This window comes from Nomascus leucogenys, chromosome 6 (assembly GCF_006542625.1).
Source record: "Nomascus leucogenys isolate Asia chromosome 6, Asia_NLE_v1, whole genome shotgun sequence".
NCBI lineage: Eukaryota > Metazoa > Chordata > Mammalia > Primates > Hylobatidae > Nomascus > Nomascus leucogenys.
In genome coordinates, this window is record NC_044386.1 from 10,570,564 (window position 1) to 10,597,589 (window position 27,026).

Below are 27,026 nucleotides of genomic sequence, written 5' to 3' on the forward strand. Positions count from 1 at the left end.
CTGTCTCCAGAATATCTATTTCGTCTCGTCAGTTGCTTTCAATGTGTAATGCTTTATGTGAAAATTAAAACGTTAACGGTCCCAGGAATATAGAAGTACCCATTTAGTTTTTAAACTGGTTTAGACTTAACCAATGTCCTTGGCTTAATTAGTATGCTTTTCCAAGTTTGACTACTGTGGATGGATACATACTGGATTGCCCAAGTGTTTGCACTACACAGTAAGTCACTCAAAGTCACTCAACTTCTTTTCTTTTTTTTTTAAATTTTACTTTAAGTTCTAGGATACATGTGCAGAATGTGCAGGTTTGTTACATAGGTATACATGTGTCATGGTGGTTTGCTGCACCTATCAACCCATCATCTAGGTTTTAAGCCCTGCATGCATTAGGTATTTGTCCTGGTGTTCTCCCTCCCCTTCCCTCCCATCCTCCAACGGGCCCCGGTGTGTGATGTTCCCCTCCCTGTGTCCATGTGTTCTCATTGTTCAATTCCCACTTATGAGCGAGAACATGTGGTGTTTGGTTTTCTGTTCCTGTGTTAGTTTGCTGAGAATGATGGTTTCCAGCTTCATCCATGTCCCTGTAAAGGACATGAACTCATTCTTTTTTATGGCTGCAAGGTCACTCAATATTCTTTACAATGGTGTAAAATGGAAGACATGAGCAAACTGACATTTATCATAAAAATGACTCTCAAATATATAACTTTAGTTTGGAATGTATACCCAAATAATTTTATCATGAGTGAGATTGCACATGATATTGTAATCATAGAAGTGTACTTTTCCTCGCTCACTCCAGTTCTCTTACAAAGTTTTGTCTTTAGATTATTTGCCATTAGAAATTAACGTAGCACAAGGAAAAGAAAAACATTATATATTTCTTCATAAATAGTTTAAAGAGGATCTGATATATTTGTATTTCTCACTATCAATACTTGCGAAAATAAATAAAACATTAATACAAACCGGTTTTGAAGAAAATAAAATTTAAAAGTGAAACTCAGAAAACACTACAATTTGTGAATGGGAACATAGGAGTTTAAAGAACCAGTCTCTGATTTGTCACTCATCACACATTTCCCCCCACCATGATCTGCATGGCTTGCTGGTGCATTTCTTTCAGGTCTCTCATTCAATGTCTTCTCACAATGGAGGATTTCCTGGCCTTCAGTCATTCTTTATTATAGTGGTTCTCAAAACTCTTGGTCTCTTAACCTTCAAAATTATAGAGGACTCCAAAGAGCTTTATTTTATCTGGGTATATATGATGCTAGTCACTCAAAATGTTTCCAACAGAAGAATATGCAGCACACGTTCCCAGAGCTGTCAGGGACATGACGTTGTTACATGCCATGTAGTCTTTGGAAATCTTCAACAACATTTGTGTGAGAAAAGGAACGGGAAAGCAAGCATCTCTTAGTATTATTATGAAAACCTTTTGACTTTGAAAGTCCCCATCAGGGGCCACGAAGACCCCGGAATTCCCAAGTATATTTTGAGAAAGGGTGCTCTACTCTACTGTTGACCTGGCTTTGTCCTTCTGCAAAGCCATTACCTATCTGGCCCTCCAGTATTGAAAAGGTTGATTTTGGCCTTTTATGACTAGAATGTAAACGCCACAAGGACAGAGACCCTTTGTTCCCGCCATTAGTAAGTGGTTAATACACACATTTAACAAAGTAAGTGACTGGAACATCCACCTGTGCCTACAGTGATATAATAAAAACCCAGTATATTAAGAGTTGGTTACATCAGTTACTGTTTAAGTGCCTTATTGTTTGATCAGTATCAGTATTCTTTTTTTTTTTTTTTTTTTTTTTTCAGACAGAGTCTGGCTCTATTGCTGGAGCTCAGTGAGCCAATCTTGGCTCACTGCAACCGTGGCTTCCCAGGTTCAAGCGATTCTCCTGCCTCAGCCTCCCAAGTAGCTGGGATTACAGGGGTGCCCCACCATGCCTGGCTAATTTTTTGTAGAGATGGGGTTTCGCCATGTTGGTCAGGCTGGTCTCAAACTACTGACCTCAAGTGATCTGCCTACCTTGGCCTCCCAAAGTGCTGGGATTGCAGGCATGAGCCACTATGCCTGGCCAGTATTCATGTTTTAACTTTTGGGGGAATCCCTCAATACATCTTCATAATGTGTTACCGGGAGAGTCCTCTCTTTCCTCTGCCTCGCAGGGAAAAATCTGCTCATTCTAAGGCTTTCTCACTGGGGCTGGCAGCTTCTTTGCTTTTTCTCATACCTATGGCAGCTCTGAAACTGTCCTCACTTTCAGCAGCTTTCATCTAATCTTCATGTTTGTGTTCTGGGAATCTACAATGCCTTGACAATTTCAAGACCGGGAAATTCCCACCAGGTTCTACACACATTGTGCTTGATCCCAGAAGATCCTGATAACTCAAGGGGGAATGATGTCTTTAATGAGAAATTTGCATTGTTCTCTCATATTAAGTGCATGGTTAAAGAGCTCTTCTTACTTGATGCCTTTGCCTATTCCTTAAATTCTTAGGTTTGCCTCTGAGCTGGCAACCTTGTTAGAGAAGGTATAACATGCTTCTGAAACATCTACATGGTAGAAGGAAATCTAAGTGAAATCTAAGAAAAAGAAATTAGGCCGGAAGCAGTAGCTTATGCTTGTAATTCCAGCTACTCGGGAGGCTGAGGCAGGAGAATCATTTGAACCCAGGAGACAAAGGTTGCAGTGAGATGAGATTGCACCATTGCACTCCAGCCTGGCAACAGAGCAGGACTCTGTTAAAAAAAAAAAAAAAATTAAACACCAGCTGAGAAACAGATAGAAATACTTTCTGGAAGGGAGGATAATTATAGCTTCCTGAAGGATTTTATTATTTCCTGTGGGCCACCTATGTGTTTTCCCTCAGCTTTTGCCCTCACCTTCCATTTTTGCTACTGCTAACCTCCCATTAATTTCTTACACCCAAGGTAGGGGGGAAAGTGAGTGTAAGTGAATTTCAAAAGGAATGGTAGCATCAGCCAACTTTAGCCCTGGACACCATGACGAACCTCTGGAAAGAACAGTCTTGTTTGTATTTTAAAAACTTGGACCTCCCAGCACTTTGGGAGGCCGAGGCGGGCAGATCACTGGAGGTCAGGAGTTCAACAACAGCCTGACCAACATGGTGAAACCCCGTCTCTACTAAAAATACAAAAATTAGCCAGGCGTAGTGGGGCACACCTGTAATCCCAGCTACTTGGGAGGCTGAGGCAGGAGAATCGCTTGAACCTAGGAGGCAGAGGTTACAGTGAGCCGAGATTGTGCCACTGCACTCCAGCCTGGGCAACAAAAGCAAAATTCCATCTCATAAATAAATAAACAAATAAATAAATAAATAAACAAAACTGGGCCAAAGAGCATATGATAAAGTGATTTCACAGGGAATGAACAACTAGGATAGCTCAACTGACTCAGACACACTTTCAGGAGGTAGGGTCTCCAAGGCCAGGTGACAGTCCTTGGGCACATCTGGGGTGAGGAAGGTTTTCTATCCTGTTGGGTCTATCGGAGGACCTGGTTTCCACTATAATAGAAAGCAAAACAAAGAAAACAGCCCTTTTTCCCTGACCATGACTTTTATTTTTTGAGCCAATTTGATTAATGGATTTATCATTTTGATTACTATAATTTTCATGAAAACTTTACTCTCCTAAGACCTCTTCTGCATCTTTTGGTGTCATGCTTACCAGGAATTATGAAAACATTCACTTCACAAGGATGCCTCCCACCTTTATTATTGTTATTGCATGAGAACATATGGAATTAGGTTTTATAGCCTTTAAATAACTTGATCTCTCAAACATCTCTTGTAAATTAAGTATATTCACAATAATTAAAATAAAATAAGACTGTAAGTGAACAGTGAATAATATATTTGCCTTAAACTATATATGATGATTCTATTTTAATTCCACCTGCTTTGAATGGTAACATATATGACTGATTCCTGAGTTTTAAAAATATATTCAGATTTGAAAACTTAGAATAATATGTACTTTTTAACCATAACACTCAGAATATATTAGCTCTGAAGATTTTCTTCCTACTGAATAATGGAATTTTCTAAAATATGACAGAATTTCAATTCATTGATATGCTATGGAAAAAATAATTACTATTGCAAAATACAATATTTAAACAAATTAACAATCTGTGGTTAAACATACGAGTTATTTTTTTCCAGGTTATCCTTTCTATTTCTTATTTTGACTGACAACATTTTTGTGAATTACTGGCTAAGATATAATCACCTTTATTTCTGAGTTTGTATCTAAAAGGATGCATAGATTAAAGAAAGTACTTGGTTGTAGGCAGTTCAAGTCACATTATTCATTATGTAGAAAGCTAATGGCCCCAAGCTTCTGTTGGTAAATTATTTTTTGTTGTTTTGATTTGTTCCACTGAAGCGACAGCAGTCTCTGAAGCAATTCTCCTAGTGACTCAGTGACACATATTTGTTAAAATTGAAATTACACAGTCAGTAGTCACAAAAAAGAGGCAGGGTGGCAAAGGTTGTGCACACGGTTTACCAAGTGTTTCAGATAGCACTGTTAAAAATACACAAAGTGTGGGAAAACACTGGTAACTGTATGACCCAATAAAATCAGCATAGCAGAGCAGTTACTGCTTGTCTTGAGGTCAAGAAGATGCGTACTGTGACTCAAATTTTATTTTAATCAGACCTTTGAAAGACAAATAGCAAAAAGCTTTAAATAAAACAAATTAAGAACTATGCGCTCATGGGGTGAGACTGCTTTCCATTTTAGAACTTCTCCAGACTGAGTTTAGACAGTATTTAGCCTTGTTTTAGTCCCTTTTGAGTGAAGATTAAGAGACTGGTTCTCAAGGGCAGGGTGCCAGGTCCAATTTAGCATTAGCTGGTTCATAGCTAATGAATCCATTGATTGAATAATCACTGACTGGCAGAATCTGATGGGCTTTTCCTAATTAGATGAAATCTGTCAATGTGCCACTGCATATCTATTTGCTATGTTTCTATATGGGAGAGGTAAATGTGGTGTAGGGTTGTTCCACTATCGAGGAGGATGCTGTGCTGATAGTGCTGTACACTCATTCTCTGCTAGTCCTCCGCACAGACAAGGATGTCTTGCAGTTTGGCTTCTGGTTGGGTTTGGCCAATGGGAGGCAGGAGAAGGAGATCGGGGGCGGGAGGAAAAAGAGATTATGACATTGATTAGACTCTGCTGGGGCTAGTTCCTTGATTTCCCTTAGGGTCTAAGGGTGGTAAGGGCGTCTGTCTTCCACTGCCTGAATACCGCAACATGCACCGTTTGTTCCCTTCATCTTGCCCACCTCTTCGTAAATAGTCCCTTAATTAAATTCTGTTCAGTTAAACTCTTTTGAATAGAATCTATATCTCATCTGGAACCTAACTAATATATATATACACAGAGCAATTTAGATTTTTATTTTATGATCCTCTGAACACTTAAAATTAGCAATATTGATCTCCAAAATGATAGTTATCTATCCAATATGTTAAAATTATTTTCCTAAAGTTTACTCAGTTACTTCAGTTTCAAGGTAACTCTGAAGATGTTAAGGGCAAATTGTTCTTAAGAATAATAATATTCTTTATGTGACTGTGGTTCAGAATCCTTCCACGTACAACTTTTGAATGGTACTTTTATCACCTGTTTCTTTTTTGTTTTATTTCTTTTCCTTTCTTCAAAGCAGGATGAAGGAGCTTTCAAAAGAAATAATCAGCTAAAATCCTAGGAGTCTTCAATAAGATAATTCAGTACATGAAAACATAAAGTGACTAATCTTTCTGAAAAATAAATATTTGTTGGTTACCAAATATATTTGGAAAGACCATATTGGAGCATTTAACTTCCCTATTATAAACCATTTGTAGGTAATTTTTGAATACATTTTGCAGGCAAACTAAAGTGAAAGCTAAAAAATTTTCTTTCCATTTTCCTTGTGTGTAACAGAGTTTCTCAACTGAGAAAGCTCAGTACTATTATTTGACTTACGGAAAAAAAAATCATCTATTTATCCCCTCTATTTATCTCTTCCGGCATTTATTTATCTTTGACTATTTTACTTTATATTGCTTTATCTCTGCCTTACTTTTATCATGTCCATCTTACTAGTTTCCTGCTATTTATTTAGCTCTTTTAAGATTTTCCCCAAATAGGTACAACATTCTTTATTTTGTTTTCTATTTTTAGTAATGAAGTTAAGATATCTTCTGAATGTGTTTTTCCCCCTATACTTCTGTTTTTACTAAAAAATGTTCCTGTTTTATTTGCTTGTTAAATACTATGCAATTTTCTTTAATATTTCCATTTGATTCAGTAAATATCCAGAAGTATGTTTCTTAGTTTTAATATGAGTACATTTTGCTTACAATTTTATTATTTACTTTTAGTGTTGGTCGATTTTTTTTTTTTTTTTTTTTTTTTTTTTTTGAGATGGAGTCTCGCTCTGTCGCCCAGGCTGGAGTGCAGTGACGCGATCTCAGCTCACTGCAAGCTCCGCCTCCCGGGTTTGCGCCATTCTCCTGCCTCAGCCTCCCGAGTAGCTGGGACTACAGGCACCCGCCACCACGCCCGGCTAATTTTTTGTATTTTTAGTAGAGACGGGGTTTCACCGTGTTAGCCAGGATAGTCTCCATCTCCTGACCTCGTGATCCGCCCGCCTCGGCCTCCCAATGTGCTGGGATTACAGGTGTGAGCCACCGCGCCCGGCCTAGTGTTGGTAGATTTTTATCCAAGAATATGGCCCTCCATACTTCTTAACTTATGCAATTGCCTTTATCTTCTAGTAGCTGGCCAATTTTTATAAATTTTCCTTGGACATATGTAACAAACATATACTCTCATGCAATAAATAAAACCTCTAAAAGTTATTTAATACATGGCTATCTTAATTTGTTATTTCAACATTTTGTGGCTTTCCCTTCTAGCATTCTGTCTGATTCATGAGACGTGCATTCAAATGTTCACAATATTTTTCATTAATTTCTTTTATTTTTAGTAACATTTGTTTTAATATTCACATGCTATGCTGCTTGGTGCACACATGTTCATTAGATTTGAGTATGAGCTTAACACATATTTATAAGTTAAGACAGCTCACTATATAACTCCAATCTTTGGCCCTGCTAAGTGATTCTGTATTAAATTCCAATTTATCTCACATTATTCTTCCAATCCCACTCTTTGCGTTGATTATATTTGCAGGCAGTACTTTGACTATTCCTTTAATTTCAACACTTATTTCATTAAATGTTATGAATAACTCATAACTACTTTATCTTTGTTTACTGCAAATTTGAACTTTTATTCTTTTCAGAGGAGAATTTAGAATGCTTACATGCAGCATTCGATTGATATACCTATTTATCCCTTCTATTTTAGTTTGTTTACTTTTTATTTAACTGATTCATTACTTTATTTTCTGTACTTTCCATTTATTAAATGTTACTCCTTCTCCTAAACTCATAATCAAATATATTATTATATAAAAAAATGAGATTTCTACTAATATCTCCCCCTTCCCCAACAAGGCAAACTATTCTGTTGCTGCTTTTCTTAATCGCTAATAAGATGAGTGCATGTGTTTCAAATATTAATTAAATGTGTTCTAACTAGAGCTGTCCCTACAAGAGAAATATATTTAATGACTATGAGTAAAAGAGGTAATAATTATACATTTTTCAATACAAAATACAGAGAACAAGGATAATACCAACCAATCTTTCTTTACGAATTGTATTGAGAGGATGCATACGGGTATAAATAAATCTGTGTATACACAACAATGTTATCCTAAGAGTAATGGTATTAAAAAGATTATAGAAAAAATGAGCTAATCTGTGAAATAAATGGTTTTCAAGATCAGTTTGCTATCTTATCCTTATATCTTCCTTTTGCACGACAAAGTTTAGTGGGTATTGGAGGAAATTTTATTTTTTAAATTAAGGAATAAAATGCTTCACTGGTTTTTGATGTATTACCAGGATAATACCTATTTTAATGATGAAATTTTTAGCCTTTTGTGGAATTTTATTAAAATAAGTAAAAAGAATTTTATGATTTATTTAAAGGAGGTTCATTTCAACTCCTAAGCCGTAACCATTCTGGTTGAAAAATATGTCATTAAGTGGAGAGAAAGTGATCTTTAAATGTTCTATGGAATTAATATAGCAATGCAAGATGGTTAAATACAGAAATGTAAGAATTTATTGCATAGTACCTTAGCATAGTACTAAATAGATAATACTAAGAGTACACCAATTTTTTTCCTATTTTGTCATATAATTGCTGCTTTTTATGATTTCTACCAACAGTGATCTGTATGAGTAAAGCATTGATATGATAGGTAATTTTTTTTTTTCTTTTTTAGACAGGGTCTCCTTCTGTTGCCCAGGATGGAGTGCAGTGGCACAATCTCGGCTCACTGCAACCTCTGCCTCCTGGGTTCAAGTGATTCTCCTGCCTCAGCCTCTAGAATAGCTGGGACTACGGGCACGTGCCACCATGCCTGGCTAGTTTTTTTGTAGTTTTAGTAGAGACAGGGTGTCACCATATTGGCCAGGCTGGTCTCAAACTCTTGACCTCGTGATCTGCCCACCTCAGTCTCCCAAAGCGCTGGGATTACGGGCGTCAGCCACCACACCCGGCCAGCACTGATAGTTAATTTTAAGGCAGACATTCTGTTGACTACAAAGTATATGATGAGTTCATAAAATGCAGTAGTCTAGATATTGAAAAGGATATCAGAGAACAGTGAGAATCACCAGTATGTCAGTAATTAGTGTGAAAACTAGATGCCAACTACTGACTTAAAAGAGTTTATACTCTAATGTGAATTGAGGTGGGATAATGTGGGAAGGGAATAGACGGGACGGAGTGAAATGGATAAAACAAGTATAAAAATATCCTGAAATCCTCATTTGATATGGCTCATAACAGTAATGATATTAGAAATAATGACATAATACTCCTATATTTCAACTATCTTCAAGCATAACTGCCACGTGACTTACTTTCACCTGTAGAATAATCCTGTGGGTCAAGTATTCCTGATTCCTGTAGTGACCTAATACAGGAGTCCACCAGCTCGAGACCTGTTGTAAGCTCATCTTCGATATCTTTTTGACCATCTGAAATAAAATATTTTAAAGTGATGAACAAATACATGGTATATTATTCTTAAATATGTAGGTTATCATTTAATCACAGAAAATATCCTAGTCAAATATATTACTCTATGAAGTTTTCATTAGCTATTCCATTTTAATTTTTGGTCAACCAACATTAAAGCCAAGGTCAGCAATTTCATGTACCCTTGAGGAGCATAGTTACTACTGAATTGAAAGATTTAACTCTCAATAAATTGTGAGCTATCACAACAACTTCATCTAATTTTACTATCGGGATGTTTTCCTATTACTTTTCTAAGTCTCATTCTAAAGTTCATAAGAAAAGTCATCAGTAGAGATATGTGCAGAAGTGTAAGTGTTCATCAATAAGATAGACATTACCTTGTGACTGCCACTGAAACTGCTCTTCTGCTGAACTGTAAAAAAAGAGAATACAGAGATATAATGCATTGATTAGAAAAGAAAAATAAAACCCTAAAATCTCAGACACGAAGGCACATTAGGGTAGTAACAGTGGCTCTGTGGCATTTCCTTTCGTTTCTTACTGTGAAAAGGGATTCCACTTTGATACAATTTTAATTTTAATCCATTTGCTGTATATCCCTTTTGATTCACAAGTATTAGCATGTTTTAAATGGACATTGTTCAGTAATTTTCAGAAGAGCTCATTTTTTACAAAGCCTGACCTGTTAGACTCATTCTTTACAATAGCTTCTATATACAGGCAGTTTTACTCAATTTTAGTTATTTTAGAATAGGACCACGTAGACTTTGTAAGGTAGCCTAATAAGGAAATAACTATCCCTTTTTTTATTAGAGAGATGAAATACATCTTTGCCTCCATTTAGCCATATCATATTAAAATTTCCCTTTAGTTGATTATTAAGAGTTTAAGTAATTTAAAAATTATAACACTTTACCACCAACTAAATACGCATTTCCAAAAGTCTCAATAATACATCTTAAAAAATGACCCAGATGGAAAGGGTTGTCCATATACATATGCCAAAGATACTGTATAGAGTGGCTCTGTATAGAGTGGCTCTGTATAGAGTGGCTCTGTATAGGTAACAGATTTATTTTGAGCGATTTATTAAATGCAAAATATATAGTTTCTAAATATGAGCAATTCTTCCATTGTGTATGCAAACACTTCTGACATGCCCCTTTTTATATGTAAATAATTGGTGAGAAATCTACATGCTAATTCCTGAAAGACGTCATTTTGAGAATGATTTTGTACACTTATTTCATGATATTTTACTCTGTTCAAGCAGCTTCTATGAATAGTTCATTAGTTTCACAACAGCAGGTGGATTGCAGACCTTTAGTCTGTACCTTAGAGGTGGGTTCTGAATACATTTACAGAGAAAAAGGGAATTCTGGGTATAAATCAATGTTCAGAAAGGCCGTGACTGGTGTAAATGAAAACAAGAGTAGTCCAGTAAGAGACATGTGACTGTTATAGGGTATCTTGCCCCTGAGTCAATCCATATCAGGAAACTGGACAATGGTTTTATAATAATGAGAGCTGTAGACAATATTGATACACGAAATGATAATATTTCAAATTCAGTCCAATGCAACCCTTTCTTGCACAAAAAGATGTGACATTATATAATAGTAACATATAACTACAAAGTTTAGCTCTTAAAATAGAAATGTAATCCTAAAATCATTTTTAAAATGATTTTAAAAATTATAAAAACCTTTTAAAAATTAACAGGTTCACTTAGTAAGTGGAATTTAATATAAAATAGTCCCATCTTATTATTCAAGAATCACCAATCCAAAAATCAGAACCATAGTTATCCTGGGTATATTAATCCTCTAAGAAGTCTATGGATCGTTACTTCTCAAGAATGTGAATATCAAAATACTAATGTTTAAAGATCAATCCCATTGGTCATTTGCAGATGCCAGACTAGAACTCAGGCATATGGGTTCTGAGTAATTCTGTGTCAGAATCACCTGTAGCACTTCTTAAGTATATGTATTTTGGGTCCCTACTAGAGACCTACAAGATGAAAAAGTCTACAGATTAGGCTGGGAGCTTGCATTGCATAACAAACTTCCATGATGATCCTTGCGTGCTTCTAACTTTGAAAAACACTAGATACTATTTTCATTAATCATCCATTATTAATTTAGGGCTCCCCACAACTTCCTTCTTCTATATTTTAAGGCTGGACAAATTCTCAAGGTGCTATAATATTTGAAGTGTTTACATGCCATGGATTTATACACAGATAGAAAACACTTCCATATTGATAGTGGGTTGAATGGAGGGCCCTCCTCTTTCAAAAGATATGTCCTCATCAAAACCGTAAGACCTGTGAATGGTAACATATTTGGGAAAAGTGTTTTTGCAGGTGTAATTAAGTTAATAATCTTCAGATGAGGTCATCCTGGATCATCCAGGTGGGCCCTAAATCCAATGACACATGTGCTTATAAGAGATAGAAGAGAAACAAAATGGAGAAGGGCAGGCCATGTGAAAATGGAGGCAGAGACTGGAGTGATGCAGGCACAAGTCAAGGAATGCCTGAAGTCATCAGAACCTGAAAGAGGTAGGGAAGGAAACTCCCCTGGAGTCTCTGTAGGGAACACAGCCCTGCTGACACCTTGATTTTGAACTTTTGGTCTCCAAAACCATGACAGAATAAATTTCTATTGTTTTAAGTCACCCGGTTGTGGTAATTTTTATGACAGCACCAGGAAACAGATACAACGAAAAAGTTCTCGTGTTATGTCCTCCAGTATTTGCTACTATCTCTATACTACTACATTCCTTCACCAGTACAGCTATTTACTAAGTGCTTCCTGTATACCAAGGCCCAGTTAATTCACAACATTCACAAATCTCTTCTTTATAGATGGGGAATAACGGATTTAGTAATGTTGAAAAACTTGGCCAAACAGCTCCTAAGGATCCCAGCAGGGATTTAAACTGATGTGTGATCTCCTAAACTCAAAATTCTTTTTTTTAAACCTTTATTTCCAGGATCCATGCGAAGGTTTGTTACATAGGTAAACTCATGTCATGGGGATTTGTTGTACAGATTATTTCATCACCCAGGAATTAAGCCCAGAACCCAATAGTTATCTTTTCTGCTTCTCCACCTCCTCTCACCCTCCACTCTCAAATAGACCCCAGTGTCTGTTGTTTCCTTCTTTGTGTTCATAAGTTCTCATCATTTAGCTCCCACTTGTAAGTGAGAACATGCAGTCTTTGGTTTTCTGTCACTGCATTAGTTTGCTAAGGATAATGGCCTCCAGCTCCATCCATGTTCCTGCAAAGGACATGATCTCATTCTTATTCATGGCTGCATAGTATTCCACGGTGTATATGTACCACATCTTTAATCAACCTATCATTGATGGGCATTTAGGTTGACTCCATGTCTTTGCTATTGTAAATTGTGCTGCAATGAACAGTTGCGTGCATGTGTCTTTATGGTAGAATAATTCATATTCCTCTATAATGGAATTGTTGGGTTGAATGGTAGTTCTGCTTTTAGCTCTTTGAGGAATCATCATACTGCTTTCTACAATGGTTGCACAAATTTATATTCCCACAAACAGTGTGTAAGTGTTCACTTTTCTCCTCAACCTCTTCAGCATCTATTATTTTTTGACTTTTTAATAACAGCCATTCTTTCAAAATCAAAAGTCATGGAGGGGCTAGGCATGGTGACTCATGCCTCTAACCCTGGCTCATGCTTATAATCCCAGCGATTTGGGAGGCTGAAGCAGGGGGATGGTTTGAGGCCAGGAGTTCCAGACTAGCCTGGGCAACATAGCAAGACCTCATCTCTACAAAATCTTTTTAAAAATTAGCAAGGTTTGTTGGTGCGTGCCTCTATTTCTAGCTAATTGGGAGGTCAACATGGGAAGATTCTTTGAGTCCAGGAGTTTGAGGCTGCAGTGAGCTGAGATTGTGCCACTGTCCCTCATGCACCCCAGCCTAGGCAACAGAGTAAGACCCCTGCCTCTAAAAAATTAAAAAATAATTTTTAAAAATGTGTGCAAGGAAACATGCTTAGGTTACCACCCATTTTAAGTGATATGAGTGAGGGTGTCAATGGAAGTCATTCCCAGTGCTCAGTAAAGTACAGCACTCCTCTCCTTGCAGGCACTTGGAGGAACACACTCTGCTCAGCTCCCTTGCACATAGATGGGGTCACAAAAGCCTATGAGAGGAAGTGACAAGTGCCACTTTATGCCCAAGCACAGATGAATAAGCATGAGGTCTTCATGCTTTCTCTCTCTCTTAAGCCCTGTGTTGAGATGCATGCCTGAGTAACTATGTGGAATGGAGACTTCTGCCAACCCACAGAGAACTCAGAGCACCAGTGAGAAATAAACCACTGTTGTGTTAAAACTCTGTAATTAGAGGGCTGTTTGATCCCGAAGAATAAATGTCACACTGACCAATACAAAAAGGTGAATTCCTAAGGCATTTCTTGCTCTTAATCTTCAATTTCTGCAGTACAGAGTTGGAAGAAAATGTCCGGGGGTAACCCTAGTACAAATAAGGTGGTGCCAATTAGGACTACACGTCATGCTATTAGATATTTATTTTTCTGGTCATCTCTTTCAAATGTGTTTCAATTTTATGACGCAACAGAAAAAGGAAGAAACTCTTTTTATTATAATTTAAAAAATATAATTGGAAGTGAATATAAAACCGTCTTTCCAAAGCACAGGCAACTTCCTTTTGGGCAGACAAAAAACATTAATCACTTCAATGGTTTCCCTGATTTCTTTGGCACAGTTAAAATGCATTAAAAGTATGACTGATCACAGAGAATGGAAGTCCCAAGAGAAAGCTGGTTTGGATTTTATTTCCTTTAAGTGCACACTTTAATCTCTTAGCTAGGAGATTTTATGCAATTGCCTATTTTATGTATTTGATTCCTTGTTTTAAAAATTGCTCTAAGATAGATGCTTTTTAAAAAGCAAACAAACTATTTATTTATTCAATAAACATGGATTATGCCTGGGTCTCAGACACTCTCATATCAGGTGTTGGTACATTTTCTCTCAACTATATAATTCAATTTAATATAATAGAAAAGTCATTTTTGAAGGTGTTATAACTTAAATGCATGTTCAATTTCAGGAAATAAAGTTTGCTTTTACTGCTGAAATGCTATTTTATGAAATAGAAATCACCTCTAAAGAAATAAATGTATAAAAGACTATAGACACAGTTTTGATCAGTCCATATGTGTTTGAATATACCTAAATATAAGATCCAGAACCTACTGACTGTGAGAAAAACATGTATTTAAGACAAAGACAACCATAAATAACACTTAGCCTTTAAATACATAAAGACATCAGTGATGCTAGGAAAGAAATTTTGAAACAATATATTGAAAGCAAAAATCCTAATAGCTAATATTTATATAGGTCTCATTTGGTAGCAGAAAACAGTCTAACTGATTTATAGTTAATCTTCATATTAAAACTTTTGAGAGAGGTAATATTTTCCCATTTTAGAGATAATAAAACCAAGGTAAAAAGATGCCAGGGAAGTTGCTGGAGGTCCCTCAGCAAGTCAGTAGTGGAGCCAGGGTTATGACCTTGGTTTTCTGGTTCCAGAGTCTACAGAAATGTGTGAACCACTATTCCAGTCATACATTTGGCTACATCAAAAGTAAAACCTTATGTGACTAAAAAACTCCTACCAGAAACCAAGTTGTAAAACAAGCCACATCCTGGGAGAAAATATTTGCAAGGCATATAACTTACAAAGGCTTACTTTCTAGAATATATAATGAACTCCAATGAATTAATAAGATAGAGATTTAAAAATCAAATAGAAGAGAGGTCATTAGACATGTATAGCTGGTGCATAGCAAAAAAAAAAAATGTATGGCCACTGAAAACATTAAAACTATTTGAGGAATAAAAATTAAACACAAGATACCTCCTCACACACCACAAACTGTCCAAAAATTTGAAAGTCTGACAATACTAAGTATGGGGGAAGAAATGGGGAAGTAACTCTCAAACATTGTAGGTGGGAGAGTAAATGAGTGAAATACACAGGTGACATGTGGGATAGTACCGGGTAATTTTGTACATGTAATACCTAATCACCCAGGAATTTTGCTTCTATGTAGAGACTCCAGGAAAACATCTGCACCTTTGCCCAGGAGACTTGTACAGGATTGTTCATGCCTATACTGTTGTAACAGCAAGACAATGGCAACAGCCTATGTGTTCCAGCAATAGAAAAATAGACAAATATAATGATTACATATCATATATGAGGGGTCTTCACAAAGTTTACGGAAAATGCATATTATGAAAAATTTATGTGTGGATTTCAAAAATGTGTTGCACCCAAATAAACTGATATTAACTTGTTATAACATGTCTGAACTTGATCTAGTTTGATGCACTAATGAGGGTAAGACATAGTTTGAAAACAGCTCTTGTGGGCCGCGTGTGGTGGCTCACTCCTATGATCCCAGCACTTTGGGAGGCTGAGGCGGGTGGATCACCTGAAGTTGGGAGTTCGAGACCAGCCTTACCATCAGGGAGAAACCCTGTCTCTACTAAAAATACAAAAGTAGCTGGGTGTGCTGGTGCATGCCTGTAATCCCAGCTACTTGGGAGGCTGAGGCAGGAGAATCGCTTGAACTTGGGAGGCAGAGATTGCAGTGAGCCGAGATCAGGCCATTGCACTCCAGCCTGGGCAACAAGAGTGAAACTCCGTCTCAAAAAAAAAAAAAAAGAAAGAAAGAAAAGAGCTCTTATTAGAGCAACATGAGTTCTGCTAAAATTGAATCAAGAATAAATATCAAATTTACAGGAAGCTTGGTTGGAAGAATGGCAAAATCATTGATGCCTTACAAAAAGTTTATGGGAATAAAGCCACCAGAGAAATCAGCATTTTACAAATGGATAACTTGTTTTAAGAAGGGACAAGATGATGACGAAGATGAAGCCTGCAGTGGCAGACCATCCACATCAATTTGTAAGGAGCAGGGTCGCACCTTGTTAGTACTTGGATATTGGGAGAAATAGAGTTTATTCTTTACTTTTATCTTTTAATTCCATTTTTCCACAAACTTTTTGAAATCCCCTCATATGACACACTTATGGAATAAATACTATTTGGCAGGTAAACTAAATTAGCCAGATACATATGTAGTTCTTAAAAACAAAATGCAGAGAAAAAAATGGAAGTTGTCAATAAGATATGTATTGCAGGATCCCAATTATGTGAATTTTAGAAACACTGAATAAACAATATTGTTTATAAATATACACATTAATACATATATATGCATCTCTCTATATATATCTATCTATATCTATCTAGATATCTATAGATAGATATCTAGATAGATATAGATAGATATCTAGATAGATATAGATAGATATCTAGATAGATATAGATATAGATATAGATAGATATCTATATATAGATATATATAGAGAGATATTTATATATAGATATATAGAGAGATATCTATATATAGATATAGATATATAGAGAGATATCTATATATAGATATAGATATATAGAGAGATATCTATATATAGATACATATATAGAGAGAGATATCGATATATATACATAGAGAGAGAGAGAATAAAAACATATGAACTGAAAAGGTATCAAATTCAAGATGGTGGTGGTGGCTCTACAGGGGGTCAGGAGGGTGAAGAAAATGAGTCTAAGGAAGGATAACTTCTCTCCCTCTTTTATCTCCAATGTTTTATTTATCAAAAATGACAAAATGACCTGAAGTTATTATGACAAAATGTTAACATTATTTTAAAAATATCTTTGATACTTCGAAGAGAAAAAATTCCCCATGATTCCTATACTTAGAAATATGCTTAGTTAAGTGTTTAGATAAACCTTTGTGATTGCAACCTTTATAATATTCTTAGCATTGTTAGAATCACTCCCAGCTTAAACTCAAATGATGCCAAACAATTCTGAAATACACAATTACAAATAATAGTGGCAACAACTGTTTAGAGATATATTAACTTCTTTTTCCATTTCATATGTGAGACAATTGACAGTGTCATTTTTACAATGTTTCAAGTTTGATTTAGTTTGAACATTTCAAGTAAGCAACCAATAACTTTCAAGTTCAGAGGGCATGAAATAGGAAGCACACTGGTGTAAACCCAAAGATAACTTTTGAGTTCCTTGAGAAGTGATTTCCACCTCATCGTTCCAACTTCATAGCCTTAGTAACTGTCTGCAGGCCATCTCTAATAAAAATATACATATGAAAGTTCAAAGCATTTTTCTTAATGCCAGGAAAAGACACAAAGCAAACCATTACTAGAGATATTCCATCTGTTACGAACCTGCTCAAATATACTCTTATTGTCTTTTTCAATTTTTGGATGCCCAAAGCATCAATCTCCACATTGTATCATGTGGTGTATTATTGCTCACAATATCTTTCAAAATGAAATAAAGGTACAGAACTATGCGTTTTTTTGTTAGTCTGCTTTTGAGTTAAGCAATGTACCTAAAACATAAGCCAGAGAAACTACTGGGAAATAAACTGCTTCAAAACTGACCTTTGGCCGGGCGTGGTGGTTCACACCTGTAATCCCAGCACTTTGGGAGGCCGAGGCGGGCGATCACAAGATCAGGAGTTTGAGATCAGCCTGGCCAACATAGTGAAACCCCATCTGTGCTAAAAATACAAAAAATTAGCTGGATGTGTTGTCAGGTGCCTGTAATCTCCACTACTTGGGAGGCTGAGGCAGGAGAATTGCTTGAACCGGGGAGGTGGAGGTTGCAGTGAGCTGAGATGGCGCCACTGCACTCCAGCCTGGGCGACAGTGCAAGGCTTCGTGTCAAAAAACGGAAACAAAAACAAAAACAAAAACAAAACCAAAAAAACTGACATTTGATTCTAACCTATAGGAACAAAGACCTTTATATTGATGATGTCCATATGACCTGACCTTGTACTTGGACAGCAAAACATTTTTAGTACATAGTTTTTTGCATGCAGCCCCTCACAAGAATAGCCATGGGTTGCAAAATAAAATGCCCTTAGTCAAAAGCCTCAAGTACTGTGAAAATGTAACATATTTAGTTAAAAATGATGAGGAGTGATCCCCCACTGAGCTTGGCTTTAGGCCGCTGTTGCCCTTTTCCATTAGCGCACTATGTCCAGAATCACTGGTTTGGGTTGCCGAATAACCCCACTCTCCGCAGAATGCTTTGTGGAACTGATTTCCCTTTGGTCGGCTGCCTGTGGTCTCTATACTTGTCTGTGATATAATCCCAAATGAATGTCCTAATATATCTGCCATGGAATTAGAATGCCGTTTTTCTTTCTTAGGTGATACATCTTCTTTTTGCTTTAACTATTGCCATCAAAAATACAACTTGACGGCTATTATGAACATTTTTACAGGCTACAATGGATAGCTACAGAATCTCAAAGCCTGGTATATTTTGAGGAAGTAAGGAACTGCTTCCTCTTTTATGAGACTGTTACCCAGTGTTATGTCTACATGACACAGGTAAATTTCTATCCCACCTTAACTCTGCTTACCTTTAGGAAACTAGATCCCTGAGGTCAGAAGCTCCCCCTTCTGACCAAACCAGCTAAGACTAGCGGGAACCAATACAGCAGCTTGTCTGACCTCTGAAGAACCTCTAACTTCATTATTCTGATTTCCATGCTAAATGATGCTCCCACTAGCACCATGGCAGTTGGCAATCACCATGACAACAACTGGAGGAAACCATAAAAGGGCAAAAGGAAAGTGGTAGCTCCAGTTCTGAGAAGTTCCCTGCCCATCCCCAGAAAAGACATGAATATTCTTCCCCTTGCTTTTCATGCCCAACCCCTTCATTCAAGATACCCTGCATCTGCGACTTTCCAGCTGTCACCCCAGTCACACACCCACTTCTTGATTTCATGGCCACTAAACACAGCTTGCTCTGCTTGACGCTTACTTTTGGTTTTGCATACTGGCTTTGAGGCACCAAACAGGGAAACACCCCACTTTGAGGGGGACCGGCTTTGTTGGTAACATCATGTTGTTCAAATGGCTTATATGGCTTATTGACTATGGCTTACTCGAATCTATTTCATCACTTGGAGTACACTGTGGTCCAGGGGGAGGACCAAAATGGGGCCAATATGGGGAAATGGGAACAGCGGACATTAAGAAAATACCCAGGCATGGCGGTGTCTGCATCTAAGCAGCCAGACACAACCAGTCCCAGGGAAAATGGTGACACAGTCACCACAGACCCTTGGTGAGTGCTCACTGTGGCTCTGCGGATAACGAAGACAGGTGCAGCGCCAGCTGTCTAAGAGTTTGCAGTCAGGTAGGGGCACGGGTAGGTAAACACACAGAACTGGGGGGTTGCTGCCTAAGGGGAAGTGATCAAGGTGCTTCTGCCTTACACTCTCTAAGTCTCTGTTTCCTCATTTGTAAAACAGGGATATCACTAGAATTCTTCCCATAGTGATTGTACAAAAGTTAAGCGTATAAAATACGAGAAATCCATAGAACATTTCCAGGAACATAGGATGCGAGACTGCCCCGCACTCCAGCCGCCCAACAAAAGTTAAGCTGTCATTGCCACATAGAGAAGAACAGAGGCCTGCGAGACTGCAGCTAATTCACAGAACTGAAAGACGAACGTAGGCCCACCATATGGCATTCAACTTGTCTACACCTGGGGACCAATAAATATTATCAAAAACATAAGTTACAGGCTCTGTAGAATTTATATTGTCTATCTTTTCTCCCCCCACACTAAAATGGAGAAGAAACAAAGCAGTCTGTGATTTATAAAAAAAGATGATTTGCTTTAAAACCATAAGTTTTTAAATCAGTGCTGCTCAGGATGCCGTTCCTGGCAACTGCCACCATTCTTGCCATAGTAAAAGCCATAAACACCATTTGCTATTTTCAAGACCACAGGAGAAAAGAAATCAGAACTAAATTGCCACTATTAATTTCTTTTTAGTTTGAGGCAGGGGAAATTCATATTCTTAAGCTAATTTTTTGGGCACTGGCGACTGACAATGGTCCAAGCAACTGACACTGCAACGTGGTTAACAGCTCCCACGCCATGGCCTGGACACACACGACTCCTGTGTTTATCACAGAGTACCACAACACCGTTACGTCTGCGGGCCAGCCAGCTACAGCCAAACCAGGGAGAATTCACATAAATTCTGTTTTAATTCCTTCAAAATAAATATTCTAGTTTCTAACAGCCACAAAGAATCAGCCAGAGCCTCAGTCACCCTAAATATTCTGTCTACATACAAGCCGAGCTGTTACTGTGGGAAAGAAAAGCATTCATATTTTTCTTCTTCAAATTCTTTTACAGCTTCAAAGTTGATTGTACTTATACTACAAGAGACATATTATGCATAAAATTCAATATCAGAAGCAGCAACAAATGGTGCATTATAAAGTAGAAAATTCTCACACCGTAGCTCCTTCTATAGTATTCCGGGAAGCTTCTCACGCATGGGGCTAGGTATTATTTTTCAAATGCTCATAACAGTACATGAGCAATTTACAGTAAACTAACATTTCCAAACACCAACTATGCTAGAAAGTAATGTGTCATAGTATCTTTGCCAGTGGGCATTCCATAAATCGGAATGTAGTAAGTTGAAATTCCAGTTGACCAGGGGTACTGTTCACCAGTTGACTGGTAGGTCTGATAATACAGTGTTTTGAAGTGCTTTCCAAACCATCAAACTGAAGAGTTTGTGTAGTTTGTGTGCTTGGTGTATACTGCGGCATTCTATGTGCCACAATGATACTTCTGTTTTGGTGACATTATAACTCACAGTCAGATGTTGATTAACTTGAACACGTGATCATTCCCTGATCCTGAGAGTGAAGAGAGAGCTCACTGCATCTTTCAGGTGGATTATCCATAACTGATTTTTCTGCAGGAGAAGAGTACCTAGTTTGTTTGCCGATAGAAGTGGCATGTATATCAAGGTTCCCAGACATTTCAAGTTTCAGTCTTTTGCATTCAATGTAGTTTTGTTCCCAGAATTATCGGTTGTTGGATCATCTCAGTTAAGGCAGCTCCTTAATTTTGGAGACCTCTCTGAGCAAATGGAGGGGTTCAAGCTTATGTTTTCCTGGCTTCCTGTGATCCTGTGTGTGATATTACATGCATGAGTGTGTGAATGTGTGCCGTAGCATACATGTGTGAACTCACTCCTCTGTTCCTCTAAAATACACTGATGTGCTCATAGCTTTTCTTTCCTCTGCTTTTGCTTCCTACATATGTCATCTGCTACAGGTATATCAAACCCTGAATATTGGATTTGACTCCACTTGCTATGATTTTATTAATATAAGCAAAGCTAACACCTCTTACACATGTAATGAAAATATATGTGAATAGGCATTGCTGATTTCACAAGAAAGAAACAAATTTTTTTTGGTTTTTTTTGAGGATCAACAGAAGATCTATAAAAAATAAGTTTCAATCTTAGTGCCTTTATACAACAGAAACTATGTAATATTCATGTACAACAATTTTTTGTTGTGTTATAGATCTTTACTTCCTTAAGAGCAATACTGGCCTTTTGACCATCTGAGTCATCTGAAACCATCTGAAAGTTTCGTTAAAAAGTTTAACGGGTGCACAAATGTTCATTAGAGTTCTATTCATAATTGTCAAAAACTACAAGTAATAAATGTTCTACAACAAGTGAAAGGTTACACACACTGATACATCCATACCAGGAAATGCATGTGAAACATGCAACAACTCTCAAGGGAATTGTGCAGAGTGAAAAAGAGGAATAACATTCTTGAAATACAAAATTGTAGAACTGGAAAACAGATTAGTAGTTGTCAGGGCTTAGGGATGGAGAAGGGGGTGTGTGGCTAAAAAGGGGTAGCGTGGGGAGACTTGCAGTTATGGAGTAGTTTTAAATCTTGATTGTGGCATGGTTTCATACAGCTACTGACATGATAAAACTGCATGGAACTAAACACGTGCGCGCACAGACACACACACACACACACACACACACACATCAGTGCATATAAAACTGGGGAAATCTGTTGGTTGTAGCAATGTTGATTCTGGTTGTGATATTGTACTACTTAAGCAAGATGTGACTATTGGAGGGGCTACGTGAAGTTAGAAGAGACGTGTGTGTGTGTGTGTGTTTGGCATGTCACAAAAATCTATAGTTATTTCAAAATAAAAAAGCAAAAAAAAATGAGAGGAAATTGGTTTTATACCACTGTGTTTTCTTTTCCCAGACTGGTTTTTTTATGTGGAATTTGTTACACAATTATTTCCATGTAATAATTAAACTAGAATTTTTTTAAAAAGATTGGAAATAGTGAAGTAACAAGAAAGAAAAGAAGGAAGGAAGATGGAATAAAGGAAGAAAAGAGAAAAAAAGAAACCATTGTTGACTTCAGATTATCCCTTTGTTCTTCATTCTTCAGCCAGAGCTCAGGTGACCCTGCCCTGGGCTCATCTCTGCTTTGTTCTGTGAATGAAAGAGTTATCCCTGGAGCATAATACACCAATCATACTGCCCATTGCCAATCAGAGACAAGAAATTGTGCTGCTACTGAAGGAAAACTCATCCATTATGTGTAAGATTCCCTGCTCATCAGGATCCTGTATTCACTTCCGTCACCATATGTTCTCAGGGAAAATTAAAAATGATATTTTGGCTTTCAATACTGGAGCAGAGTACAAGTCTTAATGCATACTACGTGAGCTCAAGAGACCTCACACAATATACTTCATTGGCTCTCTGGAAGCATATTTACTGAAGTTAGGCTGCCGCCTGGTAGATGATTTGCAGGGTAGCTACTGCAGTGCCAATCTGCTTCCACCCCACTATCCCAATGCCTGGAAAGGGGTCTCCTTGATTGATTACGTGTCTGTTGCCTTCCATATTTATTGCCATGAAAAAAAATTACACATTAAAAAATTACTTTATTTCCAGCATTTAGCATCTGATATTTGAAACGGGAAAGATGGAGCAGCCTCCCCACCTTCTCCGGGTACACAGCAGCTGTATGTGTCCTGAAGTTCTCCTTTCAAGAAAGAATGAGGATTCGAATGAGAGGTCTGTCGAAACAACCGCACTGCCAGTCAAATGTATAAAGTCATTTTAAAAGCCATGAATTGAAATTCCTACTAATGTTCTTAAGATATTTAGAGCGTATCTTTCATCATTCTTGGGATTCTTTACACCAATCTATCCATTTTCCATTGGAAATATCCCTGGAAACCCACTCCCCTTAACTGCCTTGGTTGGGGATTTTTATCATCTCTTGCCTGGTGGTATAAAGAGCTCTGTGCCTGGGTGGTATGAATAACTTCTCAATGACAAAGATTCTCTCCTTGACCAAATGTTGGCTGGGCTCTCCTGAGATCTTCCATGATCTTCCTTGGAGAGTGCAGTTCTAGCAACAACCCTGCTAAGTTAGTTTCACCCACCCTCCACATCTGATCAGGTTCCTCCACCTCCACCAGCCTCCAGGTGATGTTGGATCCCCTCAGCCCGCCTTTAGCAAAAATCCTATTAGGTCAGGTTAGCCAGAATCCTTCTTTTCCCTGATGTTTCCTCTCAGTAATTTTCTACCCACTGATCCCCACCCTCTTCCTCAGCTATATATTCCCACTTTTCCATGTTGTATTTGAAGCTGAGCCTAATCTCTCTCCTCCACTACCAAACCGCACTGTTGTAGCCCCCCTTGAAAAACACAAGTCATCCTTCCCATTCTTTATCAAGTGTCATTGAATAATTTTTTATTGACACCATCACAGCTTCCTTACTGCTCACGAGAAATGTGAAGGAAGTCACATCTCATCTATAGCCTGAGTCTACACATATGTACTCAGATAACATTATGAGGGCTGGCTTCATGGGCCTGAGACCTGTGCAGTTGCACAGAGTACCACACTCAGAAGGCCCCATGCTTGGCTTAATGCTCTGCTGTTGCCCTCTTAAAACTCTGGACAACTCTATCTTTGAGCTTATGTTTTGCAAGTGAAATCTGACAGGTTAATGGAGCATGTGCAGTGTGAAGGAGATACGCACAATCCACATTCCTCTGTTCCTTGCTGCCTCGTTCACACAGAGCATTTGCAATGCCCTGATGGACTCATGATGTGTTGTGGGAGTTGAGTGAGACTCAAGCCAGTACAAGGTAAATGTGTTACGTTTATGACTGAGTAAGCAGGAGTGCTGGCAGCTTCAAAAGACCACGCTTTCCCTTCAAGCCAGAACTTGCTTTGAATGAAGAAGGCAATGACCTTCTGAAAAACATGAACAACTGAGGAGCCCTGTCATCTCCTTTCTTACTCAGGTTAGCCAATCAGTTTAGTTGAAAATGCTAACTTAGAAGGAAAGGAAACCTCAGGGCAATTCATAGTTCCATTTGCTTTCATTCATTTCTAACTCACCAGTAAGAGAATGTTGGTAGAATATGTGCATATCAAGAAATGAAATAAACACAGTTGAGGCGGTTTTGCACAGTGTTTCTCCTGTTGCAGTAAGAACAAAGCATACAGAAATGCATGAGCTATGAAATATGAACTGTACAATTTCAGTGATTCTGCAAACAAGTTAAATGTTCTTATATTTGCATTTGAATCTGTAATAGCACAATACACGGATAAATAGCAAAATCTGTGCTAACAACTTAAAATTTTAAGTTTTCTTTACTTAGAATTATATTAAATAGTATTTAAAAAAGAACACTATGACAAGTTGAGAGCAAGACGGTGGAAGAAAGGAGAAAAGCCTTAGTATTTTTTTAGCACCTTTAAAAGTATTTTCCCATATGCTTTTTTTTTTTTTTTTTTTTTTTTTTTTTTTGAGACAGAGTCTCACTCTGTCACCCAGGCTGAAGTGCTGTGGTGCCATCTCGGCTCACTGGAACCTTTGCCTCCCAGGTTCAAGTGATTTTCCTGCCTCAGCCTACTGAGTAGCTGGGACTACAGGCATGCACTGCCATGCCCGGCTAATTTTTTTGTATTTTTATTAGAGACGAGGTTTGCCCATGTTGCCTAGACTGGTCTCGAACTCCTGACCTCAAGTGATCCACCTGCCTCAGCCTCTCAAAGCGCTAAGATTACAGGCATGAGCCACTATGCCTGGCCCCCATCTGCTTTTTGAACAACAGATCCCAAATTTGCATTTTGCATTGGGCATTGTGAAATATGTGAATATGACTGACCTCAAATGGCCACTGTGGTGATTCAATAATAAGGTACATGAAGGTCCCAGGCACAAATAGGATATCAAGAAATCCTCCCCTGCCTCTCCCAGACTTCATTCCACCCCACTGCCTCTCTCTCACTCTTCATGTCTGCAGTCTTTTTGCTCCCATCAATTATCTCCACTGTCAATAAAATCCACATCCTTGTATTAGCCTGTTTTCATGCTGCTGATAAAGACACATTCAAGACTGGGAGGAAAAAGAGGTTTAATTGGACTCACAGTTCCACATGGCTGGGGAGGCCTCAGAATCATGGGGGGGAGGTGAAAGGCACTTCTTACATGGTGACAGCAAGAGAAAATGAGACAGAAGCAAAAGCAGAAACCCCTGATAAACCCATCAGATCTTGTGAGACTCACTCACCACCACAAGAAGAGCATGAAAAAGACTGCCCCCATGATTCAATTACCTTCCCCTGGGTCCCTCCTACAACACGTGGGAATTCTGGCAGACACAATTCAAGTTGAGATTTGGTGGGGACACAGCCAAACCATATCAATCCTAAAGACAAAATCTGACCATCAGCAGTCCCCGGTTCAAAAGCCTTCAGTGGTTGTCCATCGCCTGTGAGATCAAGCCCCAGCTCCTTGGAAAGCATGTTCCAACCGTGAGGACCTCCTTGACCTAACGTGAGGACCCCGTCTCAGCCACCTGCCTTAGATGAGGCCAACTGAGTGAGGCTCTGTATCCTCTGAGACCCAATAGTAGCTTTACCCCTTATCAAAACAGGCTGGGATTCTTTGTTTTTCAGCATTTGTCTTTCTGGACTGGGACCTCCTTGAGAACAGAGACTAAACAACATTCTTCCTTTTTTTTTGCATTGGGAAGCTCTGCTTCTGGTACTCATAAAACAAGTGTTCACAAATGGAGGTCAGCACAGTTAGTAAAGCATAGGACTTCCTCTTAATATTCTAAGTGTGCTCTGCATTTATTTCGCTGAATCTTGTCTTTAGAATTGTCTGTGACAAAAAGCGACTACAACACTTTTATTCAACTTTCATCATAAAGCATCACTGGCAGATGTGATCAATCTACTGAGTGAATATTTTGATTTGTATAACCTCATTTGGAATAAGAACATTCAAGAATCAGTTCCTGAGCTATAGTCATGCTCCTTTGTCCTCATCCTGTATATTAATATTAAATACTTTAAGAACATATCATGGCAAATCCTTTTACAAAAACAATGAAACTTTAACTTATATTTTTATATCTCTAAATTTACATATGGCCTTCCCCACCCCTCCCCCTTAAACACAGCATATACCTTGATTTAAGAGAAAGCTATAGGGACTAACTTATTCCTCTGTAGGGAAGGGGATGGGGGTGGTGTTCACATATAAAAGGAAAATCCACCCTTTTCAAGTGCCACTGCATGTGACAGCACTTCAGAGTCATCTTTTTACTTTTCAGCTGTTAAACTCCATCCATCCTATAAACTTGAGCAAACTAATTTCCTTCTCCCTAATTAAGCCCATTGCCATATTTCATTCACTCAAGCTTTCTATTAAATGAAACATTATTTTCACTTATAAATGTTCCATGATGTGTTCCTAGTGGCTTCTAATTGGGGACAATTATAAAAAGATAAATCAGAACTC

The 27,026-nt window shown here is 37.9% G+C and overlaps 1 protein-coding gene across 7 annotated transcripts in view; it reads right to left on the minus strand.

The window, feature by feature from the left end:
- CTNND2 (catenin delta 2) overlaps positions 1-27,026 on the minus strand; it is a 938,008-nt gene that overhangs the window by 435,325 nt on the left and 475,657 nt on the right. For all 7 annotated transcript variants that reach the window (XM_003263165.3, XM_012501684.2, XM_030813911.1 and 4 more), the window contains 2 exons: positions 9,538-9,572; positions 9,040-9,156 (listed from right to left, as the gene is read on the minus strand). In XM_003263165.3, coding sequence (XP_003263213.1) covers positions 9,040-9,156; positions 9,538-9,572 — 152 coding nt within the window. The remainder of the gene's footprint in view (positions 1-9,039; positions 9,157-9,537; positions 9,573-27,026) is intronic.